The sequence below is a fragment of the Microtus pennsylvanicus genome, chromosome 1 (genome assembly GCF_037038515.1).
Source record: "Microtus pennsylvanicus isolate mMicPen1 chromosome 1, mMicPen1.hap1, whole genome shotgun sequence".
NCBI lineage: Eukaryota > Metazoa > Chordata > Mammalia > Rodentia > Cricetidae > Microtus > Microtus pennsylvanicus.
This window is the reverse complement of record NC_134579.1, coordinates 5,961,369-5,975,459: the sequence shown is the minus strand read 5'-3', so window position 1 is coordinate 5,975,459 and position 14,091 is coordinate 5,961,369. Positions and strand designations below refer to the sequence as shown.

The window sequence follows — 14,091 nt, the reverse complement described above, 5'->3', positions numbered from 1 at the left end:
TGCTTTTGTTTCAAACTCAGCTATAATAAATGAATGACTTTAAAAAACAGTGACAGATTCCTTCCAGACGTTTTAATGCTCAATTTTTATTTACATTTAAAGATTTAATGTACGGTAACATTCTACTTTAGGGCAGTAGAGAAGACATGAGAACGAACTGTCCAGGACAGGGTGGAGAAGAAAAAAAAATCTTTTCATAAATGAAATAAACTAAAATCAAAACAGGAATGCACCATCTTATAAAAGGATTTGGCAGATGGACTGAACTCATTTCTCAGAAATCAAACTGAAATGACGGAATAAGTCTGTGTGAAGATCCATTTTACACGGACCATGTTTTTCATATGTTCCACTCACCACTGTTATCATAGGGGGAGAAAGAGTTTATTGTGGCTTACTGAAAATAAAACAAAATACTTGCAAGAATTAACTCTTCAAATAAAAAGGAGCAGAGTTTGATATCTTTGAATATTTCAACATTTGGTCACGCCTACAGTATAATCACTAATATATATTATCCAAGAACCTTTCCTAAAGCCTCACATATATGACCTGAGTTGATTTTTACATTCCTATTACATGGTTAGTGTTGCTGTGTGCATCTTAAAGAAAGTAAGGAACAGAGAAGTTAAGTAAGCTGCCAACAGTCATAAATTATATAATTGACAAAGACAACGCATAATAAAGTAAGCAGCTGTAGATGTACGTGACAATCATATTTGTAGGGAGGGAAACAGTATCTACTATAGCAAAAAGGTCCCCAGGTAGTTATGATCAATATTGTTCTTCTAAATGGGAATTTGGTAGATAGTTATTATTCTTCTCATACCTGCCTGTCATTCTTTCCTAACATTTTCACTGCACGTGGATGATCTAACAATTACCAACAACTTCACTGTAAACGATGCCTAAGTATACACTCCTGGTGGCCACATAAACATTTCATATGCACAACCTATGGCAAAAGTCAATACCTTATCCTATCATTCTTCTTATTTCTGGGGAATTTATGCGTATTGGCAAAATGAGCATGAATAGCAAAAGCAGATAATTCCAGAACCCTCAGTAGTTTCGCGTGTGTTGGCAACATATAACAGATTGTATGTTTCTCATGTGATCACTAGTTTGGAAACCAATAACCACCAATAGGAAGTGCATCTTCAATTATTCAATCATTTTCTTCTAACAACAAATATATTGCTCTTGTTCCAGGTGGTTTCTGAAATGGGTACATAATGAGGGGCTAATCATTATTTGGGAAATACTAATTAAAGATATACGTAGCATTTTGATTTAAAATTCACATCAGTGTGGTTTGTATTTTCCTATGAGTAGATAATTTATTCCATGTGAATACGTATGTCTTATTGATGAATAAGTAGCTGTAATGCTGTCTGGTTATATTCCTTATAATCTGGTTTGTTCAAATATGACTTCAAAAGTAAAACATTACGATAGGTTATGCAAATGCAGAAATTTAGTTAAATGACTTCCAGTTTCACATTTCATTATAAAATTAAACAAATGCTATGATTTATCCGATCAAATCACAGCGCTATTTTTCTGGAGGTATGCACATTTACTGAAAACCTACATGGTGATAGCTACGCATAACTCTGTCCTGGCTAGGCTGGCTTATTTGGAAGACCACTTTTAAAGGAAATGAAAACTGATGCACAGAGCAGTTTCTCAGCTCAGAGATTTCACTGTCCTCCACGGAACTGACCAACTTCGCCTGTCAGTCTCCTTCACAGTCTCAGTTTGTGAGTGTGTGCTTTGCACACACCTCTCCCATGTCTTTTTTTAAAAGTTATGTTAACTACCCAAGTAAAGGAAAGGAATTGCTTCACTGCTAGTTTACCAGCAATTACCTCTTAAATGAATTAAATTAAATTCAAGCAAAATATTGAAAACTATGAAATGACATAAACAAAACAATGCTTTGTGGTAAGTGATAGCAATCAGAAAGCATGTCCAGATCAACTGTTAGCAGCTGGATTTAAACTATAGCTTTTCAATCTAAGGTTACAGAACTCTGTAAATGCTGCATAATTCAGGGGAGCTTTTTCTACCAGCTAGGGAATGGCTAACTACAAATAAATTAATATTTAAAATCCAGTACTTATCCATAGACCATGCAGTAAGAAGTAAACTAAGTCTTATGTCAAAAGAACCTTCAATAGTCTAATTTGTCAAAACCATTCTTTTATTGGTACATTCATTAATCCATTCTCTCCATTTTTATATTTCATACATAAACAACATGTCTCTACTTATATAACCATGCATGACAAAATATCCCCTTTTGACACTGTGGATACTTGTAGCTCAATCAAAAGTGAGCTTACAGTCTACCAACCACAGGGCACACAAATGTTTATTATTCTACTTGGACTTCCTCTCCATATTTTGCTCAAATTTTCATACTCTGTAGAGAAACTACCCAGACATTTTCAACATATATTTAGCCTCAAGATATCCCTGGTTAAAGTAAAAGTTTCAAAATGTCCAAATGGTCTGATGCTTAACAAAACTACCAAGCTTGAGTGTGCATAAGTGCTTTAATAAAAGAGACAGCAGGAAGGGAACAGAAACACATCACTAAAACATCATGCAGCTTTTATCTACCGTCACAGCATCCAGCCTCTCCGACTTGAATACCAACCACTTTCTGACACCAATTCCTTATTCCTTTTCTTAAAACATAGCCCTCACATGCACATTACCTATATCCTATTTGCACTTAGTCTTTATTCTTGTATGCCATTTCTCCTAGTGATACATGTTTTTTTTTGGGGGGGGGAGTATAAATAAATCTTAAGGTTGAGATGAAATCCCAAAGGGTCAGAACATAGATATGCAGAATCAAGATCAAAATGTCACCCAGTTCATATATTTTTCAAAATGCAGTCAGTTCCTAGAATATATCCAAGTATCTATTAAGTATCTGTACTCTTCTTACAAGATTGTGAAGAATTGTTAGAACGAGTTGTGGCTAGAGAGATGGTTCAGTGAGTAAACATTTGCCAAGCAAGCCTGAAAAGCTGCATTCAGATTCCCAGTACCCATGTAAAAGATGGATAGGCTTAGTAACCCACCTATAATCCCAGCACCAGGGAGGCAGTAACAGAAGATCATGGAGCAAGCTGGCTGGCCTAGGGCTACCAGACACCAAATACATGAGCCCTGGTTCAGGCAATAGCTCCTACCTCACCATTTAGGTGAGGGGAAAATGGAGGAAGACATGCAAATTCAACATCTGGCCTCCACATTCACTTGCACATACATGCAAACACCCACTTACACACATGTATATCAACAATCATGCTAACATACATACACATGCACATTTGTATAACACACGCACACTACAAGTTAGTATAGGTAATACACAAGTGTTTCAGTGCCATCACACAGTAGACGCCACTTTCCCCAGGTAATAAGATTCCAGTTTGGTGAAACAATGAAGGAGTTAGAAGCCAGAGTTGATGTCCGCTTACAAAGAAGAAGGGTAGAAAAGGGAAGGAAAGTTGGCTTAGGCAGTGTAAACCCTAGTGATCACCTCAGAGCCTGCCATCAGGCACACAGAAACAAACTTCAACAGGAATGTGCAGGGGAAGGATTTTGTCTGACAGGAGAAAGACTTCCAGGTCAGGAGCCAAATACCACTAAGTCCCCAAGGCTTAAGCCACAAAATGCCAAGTGCTTATTGTGCCTGTGTGGAAAGTTTCTTCCTAAGGAAACAAAACTATTTTAATGAATCACTGAAATCACTGGATATTTAGAAAAGGGGTTGGAAAATAAAATTCTATTGACTATGTCCTTTAAGTGAAGTGTTTTGTGTTTTAAAAGAAAGAAGATTAGAATCTATAGAAAGAAACACTTGTCTATTTCCAAAGCATTAACTTCATAAGACTAACCCACTGATCTTTTATCATTTTTACAAATTTACTTCTAAGACAGATCTTTAAATATATCTCAGAGATTTGTTGAAACACCGGGGAAAATGTGGCTTGATTGGTTTAAAGAAAATATGCCACAGAACTTTTCTATCTCTATCAAAATTTTCAAGCAAGATTTATTCATTTGTGTGTCTAAGTGTGTGCATGTATGTGTTTGTTTGTATGTGTATGTATTCTCATGAATGTGTGCCATAAAGTGACAATGTAGGTACCTTTAGATGCTAAGCTATCTCATGCCCCATCTAGCTTTTGTTTTACTTAGTTTCTCGATGTGCAAATATTTCCCAGATTACTCACAATTTACAAATACAAAAACTTCTTTCCACAGCTAGAATCGCCTGACTAGTAAAGATCATGGGGTCAGAATCAATTTCTGTCTGTCTATACAGCACGTTCTGAGAAATCATGCCAGTATTTCTATAAGATAGTTATTCTGACTGAAAAAACAAATAGAAGCCAATGTTGACGACAATAGCCTACAGTTTTGTTTTGTTTGTTTTTTTGCAACATCAAGAAACTAGAATTAAAAACATCAGTAAGCTAGAGATGTAACTAGAGCATCTGCCTAGGATTCAGGATACCCTAAGTTTCATTCCTGATACCAGAAAGGAAAAATAATTTTAACTGAAAAACGAAAATATATCAGAGATATAGTTACTAAATAATACAATGACTTTAATATATATTTTTTCTAGATGACAATTAATGTCTATTTTTATATAGATCATCTCTTAGGATAGATTTATGCTACACTTGTTTCCAATTTTTCTGGAAATCCTATTTTGGAAATATGAACAGAGTCAGCCAATAAGGAACTGTCAGTCATACTTCAGGATTCTGTGTTTGTTGTATTTGCTTATTTTCTTTTTCAATTATTTTCTTCATAGCAGGAAAGAACAATCCAAAAATATTATTATTCAACCTGATAGAAGTTGACTCCAAAGCCCCAAATAAATCTAGCCATTATCAAAAATCTAACCTACCCACTCTAAAAATGAAAATTTTCTAGTTTTTACGATGTTCAAAAAAATGTGCCACAGGCTTAGAAGCAATTTCAAAATTTGCATTCCCAAAATATTTTAAACTGTGATCACATCATTAGGGAATGTGTTCTTTCTCAGAGCAACTACTTTGAATGAAGGAAGATTCCGATGTAAAATTTCGGCTATATTTGTACAAACTTTTAACTAGGCTTAAGATATAATCTCTATTACAATTATTGTCATTCATTCGTTCGTTCATTCATCCTTACATTGTGTCAGTAACTTTGCAAACACTTCGCTATGTTGGTGCCAGAGCTGAATCTGATCACATAGTTGGAAAAGCCTTGCTAGCAAAGCAATAGAAACTGTCACTGTAGTTTATCCCTGTGGTAAACTGTATTATTTTTGCAAGTATCTAGTATTCTACAATTTGAAAATAAGACAAGCAAAGTAGCAACATTAAGCTAGCTATGAATTGTTTTCAGCTTTCTATGGAGGTTCACTTAGCAAAACAATGCTAGAAACCAAAAGGACAAAGATGACTTGACCAACAGTAATTCCAGAAGTCTGAGCAAGTAATCGAACCTGAGGAACCTTAGCTGCCACTATGAAGATGGGGAATTCTGACTTGATTAGTCTATAGGTCTCATAATAAACACATGTGCATATAATTAGAATGTATATTCTAATCAGCAGCATGTTGAATCTTTACAAAATATTCACACTTGTTTTTTTTTTTTTTCTATATTGGCTACCTCTTCTGATTTTACAGGATACTAGTCAAAACACAAAATCTAAAAACCATGCAAACCTCATTTATTTCCAGCTGTCACCTAGCTCAGTTCCCAGGAATTAGCAATGGTGCTTCTTTTATCTACAGTCACATAAACAAGAAAAGAATACATCTTGGTAGCCCTCCTCCAACTCTCAAGGAAAAGTGATCTGGAATTCACACACACACACACACACACACACACACACACACACACACACACACACACACAAAATGATATAGATGGAAGAAGAAAGACACCTGTTGAGTTTGGGACATCGTCTCTTTCTGTTACTTTTGGGAAACAGGTGGAAAATCGTTGAGTTTCCCCTATTCAGACTATACTGGTAAATTACTGGCATAGATCTAGAATGCACTGAACTATCCACAAATAAGGCATTATGAGTTTATCTACCAACAGCTGGGTGGGTCTAGTAATTCAAGGCACTTTTTTGGTCTGCCTAAATGAGTCGCCAAAGCACAAAACCAGCTGTTTAAAGAGGTGTGCTTTGAAAAATTCAGAACACAGTCATGTCCCAGATGACTGCCTTCGCTGGATATCATCTACTACAGAGTTCTAGTTTTTGAAATGACAATACTAAGAATCGTCTTCTAGAGACAATACTTTTTTTTATTAACTCTATTTCTGGTTGTATGCATTCTGGGATTTAAAAATCAAAAAACTCATTAGAAACAGGCCCCATGGGGATGAGATTCAGCTGGGCAACACAGTTTGGAATGACAGTCCTCTACCTGACAATTTTACTTCGGGGCCTGCCCGAGGCATCACGTGCATAATTGCTTTGGTCTCTTGGTAAATTCTCTTTGCACAGATGGTCCGACAGGGTTAGTTTAGTGTCTCACCTGCAGCACTGGCAAGAGATGTGAAGCAAAGGAGCATGGCTCCCTCTCTGAACACCACTTCTTTTGATGGGAATCCTTCCCGCACCACTTAAAGCTTTGTGGAGAATCTACCAAACTCTGGGTGAAGTGGTGCTTCTTGCATATTGGGCAAATATGTTTTTATTAGATTTCTAGCAATACCTAGTAGTTGACTTCTAGGTGAATACATCCTCAGTGTATGCAACTTTGTGGCTTTCCATCCCACCTTCTCCGGTGTCTCTGTAATCTCCATTCTGAATCATTTTGCTCTGTCAATACTTTGGTTACTTTAAAGCTTAATTATTTCTCTCTCTCTGACTTCTTTTTGCTGAGAAATTACTAGGAACATGAAACTCCAGACAACTTAAGCTTTTAAGGCTTTGCTGTCAAGTTAATTTGTGTATCATGGAATTATAGAGGCTGCTCTTTTTCAAAGAAGTCATGTATAAATCCTTACAAATATACTTAAGTCCTTGCTTACAGTTACAAAAAAAAAAAATAAATAAATCCTAAGCCTTAAATAATTTGACTGTGAAATGAAGCTATTTAGGTTAAAATTGAATTCTTACCTCTGAATGAATCTATTGCTATGTTTGATTGCCAATAAAATGGAGGCACATTAACATGATAGTTAATGCCACTGGTTGCATTTTATTTTAAATAAACCAACGTTCCTTTGTTAAGTGGGTACACAATTTCTTTATAAAGTATGTAACATGGAGAGGAAAACTTATTAGCAAAATACAATGGTTTGCAAAAAGGCTTTGACATTTCTGAACTTTAAAAAGTACACTACCAAGGACTGGGAAAGAATATCAAGCTCCAAGGCCAAAGAATCCACTGCATATTCATCTTCTTTATCAAAAAGTTGATTGGGGCACTAAAGACAAAAAATTAACCTGTTGTGCAATAAGAGGAGAAATGCATGGGAAATTTCATGACATGGTAGGAGGATGTTACTCTAGGAAATGAGATCTACTGGTCCTGACTCTGTTACCAACGAGCATGGAAATTTTAGCTTGGAATTCCAACCCTAAGGGCCTGAATTTTCCCATTTACAATATGCTCCCCACCCTCTAGGAATTTTTCCATGTGAGAAACAGAATCTCAGAGTTATTTTGTAACTTAACCAAGGTGGCAGAAGACAGACAATGAGTTTGAGAACCTCCTTTCAAACATTACTGCAGTTTTGGCTCCCAAAGAAACTGTTTTCTTTTTTTACAGAGATGTCCTATGAGCATTTTTACCCAGCTGCTATCCTTGAAGAAAAGAGAGTAAATGTGTTCTAACTTACAGGAAGCTGAAAATGACCATTTTAAAAAAATCTATATAAAGGTGGAAATTCATCTACTGCTCTCTGTGTTTGTCATTTCTTCTGAAAGCCAGACTTTAAGGGTAGCCTGATTTAGCATTCTTAATATGGGAGAGGATTTAGGCAACAGACTGTCTGCCTTAAGATGAGAAGTCCACTGAGTATGAAGGGAATCTATGATTTCAGATCGTTGCCCTCGATTTTGCCTGACACGTATTTCGAAACTTTGTGCTGTTTCCTACTGTCACTGCTAGAATACAAGCACATTCCTTTCTGCTCACGTTTTGCAGTGTCATCAGCCTGAGAGCATGTGCTTAGTCTGAGTCAAGGCTTCTCCCAGGGAGATATGGAGGAGGGCTGTCTGGAGGCTATGGAGAGATGGTTAGGCTGGGGCTAGGCTGCTCAGAATCGCTCACAAAGTTCCGGCTCTGTAAAGTTCACCGGACTCAAGTCCAGCACACAGTTTCTAGGAATTAATCCCAAGGATCATACATTTAATCCTCAGACATCTGCAGATGGGCTGGGTTGGTTTAACTGGAGTAAGACACTGTAGGGCAGCAGATATATGCAGATTACTAGGCTTTTAAAACCCTCAACTCCTACCTACCTACACCTACAATGGATTCAATCAAAAAACCTAAACTTAAAGCTTTCCGATTTAGAGGGAAAGACGGTAATTCATATGGATTGAAAATAAATTTCTTTCACTTATAAAAGGAGTTTTCAGAAAGGGGAAATCTACCGAGCTCAAGATCAATCACAGCGAACTATTTTGATATACTAATGAGGTAGGGTGTGTGTAGTTTAGTGGTCTACTGCTTGCACAGCACAGATGAGACTCTACATTTGATTCCCTTTCCTTCCAGAAAGGAGTAAAAACCAACATACAAGAACTTTAGATACCCAGTTTTGACAAGAGAGAGCAACTAAGGGATACATAAAGGCAATTCGGTACACAAGTAGCATAAAATATCAACATCCTCATTCCCAACACTCACTTCATGAATGACCATTATGTTTCATAGATTACACTGTCATTTTTTCCTGTTTCTTTTTCCTCCTCAATGAATCAAGCATTGTTTGTGTTTGTGTTTGTTTTGTTTTGTTTTTGTTTTGTTTTGTTTTAACGCAGTAAGAGTTGTAGTCCTCATTTTTGTCTCCCAAGCAAGATGCTATTAGGGGTCAAATCCCAAGTACGGAGAAAACAACCTTCATGGATAATCATGATAAAACCTTATGGAATGCAAAAACAACTAAAATATGTATTCTCAGATGACTGCATTAGAGCCAAGTCAATATTAGTCCCACTTCACCCACGCACTGCGTAGTCTAAAAATGTTGTCAGGCTGATAAGAATTTCCTGACTTATTCTTTCTTCCAATAGAAAATATAGGTCATCAAAATAAACTCTGACAGCGAAAGAACAGTAGCGACACCGTCGGCTCTCTGGTCCATTAGCCAATCAGAGCAAGTAGTTTGCTTGCTGGAGAAAAATTTAAAGATCAAATAAGCCAAATAGCCAAAGAATTATGAATGTTCCCCTATACACCTCTCAACTAAACCCTTCCAGTAAACTCAGCAAACGTCTACTTAAAAGAGAAGTTCAGACTATAGCAGAAGCCGGGCATTGTGTGACTTCTTAACGCAGACAGTTTAGACTCTTCTGGTGTTTTATTTTTAATTCATTTGTCAACTTGTAGATAGTTTTACCAAAAAGATGGAATTTGGGGTTGAAACTTAAGGCTATCACAAAATAAGACAAGGTGCTTGGAGCTGGTTCTCAGGGAAAACTAGCTTTCAATTTGTCTAAAACAGCCTTTGATTTTTTTTTCCCCCCCGGAAAGTGTATTATAATGCTGACCTCTACTATAGACTCCTATTTTAGTGGAATTTGTTTTATAATTTCATCAGAGGCAACCTTATTCACAACTTCTACTATTCCTGACTTTTTCAGAAGAGAAAGTTATCTTCCTGAATATTTAAAAACATCTCGGTCTGTTGCTCATCCACATTCCAACTGATAATTGAAGGCCTCTACTGCCTCAACGATGGAGCAATGGCTGTTAGTAATACCCAAAGTCTCTTGGCCTCCCTTGAATCTACAATAGCACTATTTTGTTTATGTCAAAGGAAATGTGAGCAGCCCCAATGTTTTCATTTGTCACCCGTGACCACAAAATAATAATAAAAAATGCTTATCCATCTCTCCCATCAAAGATCATTTTGTTTTGAACTGGTAAAGTTGTCAAATGTTAAATAAATTAATTAATTAATATTAGCAAGAAAGTGGGCTCTTCTTGCATGTCCTCTGTTGCTCTTCATTAAGATGGACTGTTTAGCGGTCAGTCCCGAATTTGTGCCCTTTCCGAGTTAGCTGAATTTGACAGCCACTACATTTTAAACATAGAGTAATAGTCTCTCTCTCAACAAGTAGCCCTGTACATGTAGAAAAGGGACAGAGGCAAAGGAAAACTAGGAATTCAAAGGTCAGATTCCTCCATTGGCCAAACCCTGAAGGCCAGAATAAAACAAACAGTCCCTAAGAAATGAAAACAAGTCAATAAATTCTGTAAATCCTTATTTTTCTAACTATATCTAGCTTATTTTTAAGTCTGAATGAAATTAGCCTACTCTAATCCCTGTAGTCCAGGAAGGCCTCTGTTTCAGTACAGTACCTGGCCACACACACACACACACAAGCACACACACACACACACACACACACACACACACGGTTTACTGTTCTTAGGGTAGTGCTAACTAAATTTTGGTGTGCTTGCTATGTGGCAGAAGAATAGCACTCAAGGTTCCCTGGTGTCACGTTTTCCAGTGTCTACTCTTTCTTATCATCTCTTAGATGCCAGGTCCTTTTTACTGATAATTTAAATGCCCTCTCTGGGTGAAGCCCGGGAATGCGGATTCTCAAAGCTACCTCTGGACCGAGAAACACAGGTCCGGTCCGCTGACGGACACCAACAAGCCCCGTGCTTTGTTGGGGAATGAATGAAGAGCCTTTTGGGCAACCACGTCATCTAAATCACAGTCCCGGTGAGAAACGCAACGGATAAATTCTAGAAACACTCAGTGTGTCTTCTATCAGACCAGAGATCCACCCTAAAAGTCTCAGAAAGAAAATTTCATGAGCTCACTGTTCAGGTAACTTCTGCTACCTTAGCAGTACACTTCCCCCTTTCCCAGAAAACAAAGTAGTCGGGTTAAAAGTTTACTCACGCAGTCCTAAAACAGATGCCTTTGGTGAGTTTCAAAGAACTGAGTCCTAAGGACCAGATCAGCTAGGAGCGACAGCCTCTGAGTCCAGGTGACACAGCTCAAAGAAGCCCCCGGCCAGGTAATGCCCCTCCAGGCATCCTGGCCCTGCCACCCGCAGGTCTGCCCTGCTATCTCTTTTCTTTTTGTGGCTCCCCGCAGGTCCCAGAGCATCCTCCGAGCCTCGGGTCCCGGCGGGACAGGGCTAAAGCCCCACACCGATACCGGGTGCCCCTCGTCCCCGCCCCCGGGAGGCTGCCCGGCCGGTGACTCACCTGCTGGCCAGGTTGGGGCGCCGGATGATAGCAGGCTGTGGGGCAGGTTGCAGCTGCCACGGGGTTGGGCAGATACTGGGGCGCTCCATACGGCTGGGGGTGATACATCACCTCCGCACAACTCATGGCAGCGGGGCCAGCGGCGGCCCCGGAGTCGCCGCGGTTCTGCGCGCTGGCGCGAGGGGCGCCACCGCCACCGCCGCCGCAGTTGCTGTCCGCGTCGCTGCTCCTGCTGCTGCTGCTGCTGTGAAGGCGGGTCCTCGGCGGCCTCGGGCTCCACGCCGGGAGCGAGCTCGGGAGGGGTTGGCAATCAGCGGCGGCCCATGCGCGGGCACCTTCATTTTCAGCCCCTCCGGGTGCCCCCTCCACTTGCGCTTATATAGCGACGCGACCACGCTGCCGCCCGCCCCGCGGCAGGAGCATGACAGCGTTGGACTCAGTCTCTGGCGGCGGCACCAGTGGCAGCAGCAAGTACCGCAGCGCCAGCCACAGCCGCAGCAGCAGCCGAGCCACGGCTCGAGCTGCCCCAGGAGCCCGGCGATGCTTTGCATACACACAATGCACGCCCGGGGCTCGTCCTATCACCAGCGCGGGTGGCTGGGCGAGGACCGGGAGGCGGGGGAAGGAGAGCCGGAATGTGGGGAGGCGGGGAGCTTCCCTCCCCAACTCTCAGGAGCAGTTTATCAGCAAAGTTCCACCAACTCCAGTCCACAGCGGGCGAGTCGCCCAGCAGGGGGACCCTGGGGAGGGCAGCAGCGGATTGGAGCGAAGTTTGCTGCCCTCTCCGCCTCCCGGCGAGCGATGATGGTGGGAGGAGATTGGTATGCGAGAGGCTCCGCGCCCACAAAACTCTGCGGGTCCCCACCCAGTCTCGGTCACCTGGCTGGGCCAGGGTTGCCCAAGTCCTAGGAACTTTTTCACGGAGCATCAAGTCCGACGCTGATTGAACAAGATCAAAGAAAGGTCAAGGGTAAAGAGAGTTATAAAGCAGACCAGGGTCAAAATACAGAATTGGTTCCTACGTTAAAAAAAAAAAAACCGAAGTGAAAGTTAGCATTGCCTCGAGTGCCCACAAGCCAACAAAGCGTAATTCCCTTGCCTCATCTTCACTTGAAAGGCATATCTTGGTGGCTTGTCATCATGACAGGATGTGTGTCCTTTTCTGGCATTTACCGACTGGCTTGCATGCAGCAAGAGAATAATTGGTGACTTATTTGACTGCGATTTAAAGGTGTTTGTGTGCAAATGGATTAAACCTTGCAAAAACGGAATAAAAACTCCATTTTTCAGAATAATATTATACTCCAGTATAATCATAAAATCTAACTCAATCTATCCCTCTCTAGCAAACGGAACATTTTGTAAGAGAGACCAAAAGGCATAGTCTTTTTTAAAAGGAACTGTCCCATTGGGTGTCAAATGCATTAACGTTGTCATCAAGTAAAACACACACACACACACACACACACACACACACACACACGCACGCACAGAGAGAGACACCAAACCTACACTCTGAAGCCATTATACCCCGCCAACACCACCTCTGTATCTCTGTATCTCGTACAGTTACTTAAAGAGGTGACACGTGCAATTATTTGTGTGCACATAGCTGTACCACACACACACTCACACAAACTATGATTGTGTTTGGTAATTTTACTATCCCAAAACAAGTTTTCTTCATCCACTCATTATTTTATTAACAGAATCTTAAAATACAATTATTAAGAGGCTATGTAGTTTAGACTTCACACTGTGTTTTGTCCAGTAGGAGACTATGCCTATCAAGGAATAACAGAAGAACTTGCTTTATATGTTCATAACTCCTTTGTCCCAACTTGATATGACCCTTTTTCCTGTGATCCCCACTCATTGCTTCTGTCCAAGAAGCTTCACATAGTACAGAGCCATAAAAGCATCCATCTAGCCGGGCGATGGTGGCGCACGCCTTTAATCCCAGCACTCGAGAGGCAGAGACAGGCAGATCTCTGTGAGTTCGAGACCAGCTTGGTCTACAGAGCTAGTTCCAGGACAGGCTCCAAAGCCACAGAGAAACCCTGTCTCAAAAAACCACAAAAACAAAAAAAAGAGCATCCATCTACCCACATCCCAATTTGAGCATCTTTTTCGTGTCTACCATAAAGAGCGAAACTCCTGCCTCCCAGTTGTACTTGGAGTACCATTGAAGCTCCAAACATTTGTCTTCTCAAAGTGCTTCCCCATGGGCTCTAACTTTAGTACATTCTACATTTTACATTCCTTCTAATGTTCTTGCTCTCCTGCTTGTCTCTGTTGCTGGAATCCTTAGTTCATTTAGACCTTCTCATTCAGACTCTCAGATGAACTTCGTTACTGTTTTTCCAGACCCATAGTCAGACATCTTCAGACCTAGTCTTCAGGACCCACATTCCACAGGTGATCCAATGGAGGCCTGAAACTTCTCATAGTTTCAAAAGTATTGTCTCACATTCCATAGTCCCAATTCTATAACCTCCACCTGACTCCTACTTTTGCCACCCTCTCTGCATCCAAACAGATCTCTGAATGGGTGAAACCCTTATTTTAAGAAAGAACATGGCTCTAAAACTCTGCATTTAGATTGGTTGTGATTTTCTGAACTTGTTTCTGGTGTGGG

At 40.2% G+C, this 14,091-nt stretch overlaps 1 protein-coding gene across 3 annotated transcripts in view; it reads right to left on the bottom strand.

Annotated features, from left to right (window-relative positions):
* Vgll3 (vestigial like family member 3) overlaps positions 1–11,589 on the bottom strand; it is a 47,808-nt gene extending 36,219 nt beyond the window's left edge. For all 3 annotated transcript variants that reach the window (XM_075952388.1, XM_075952449.1, XM_075952529.1), the window contains exon 1: positions 11,454–11,589. In XM_075952388.1, the coding sequence (XP_075808503.1) occupies positions 11,454–11,579 (126 nt within the window). In that variant the 5' untranslated portion in view covers positions 11,580–11,589. The remainder of the gene's footprint in view (positions 1–11,453) is intronic.
* Between the last annotated feature and the right edge of the window lie 2,502 nt (positions 11,590–14,091).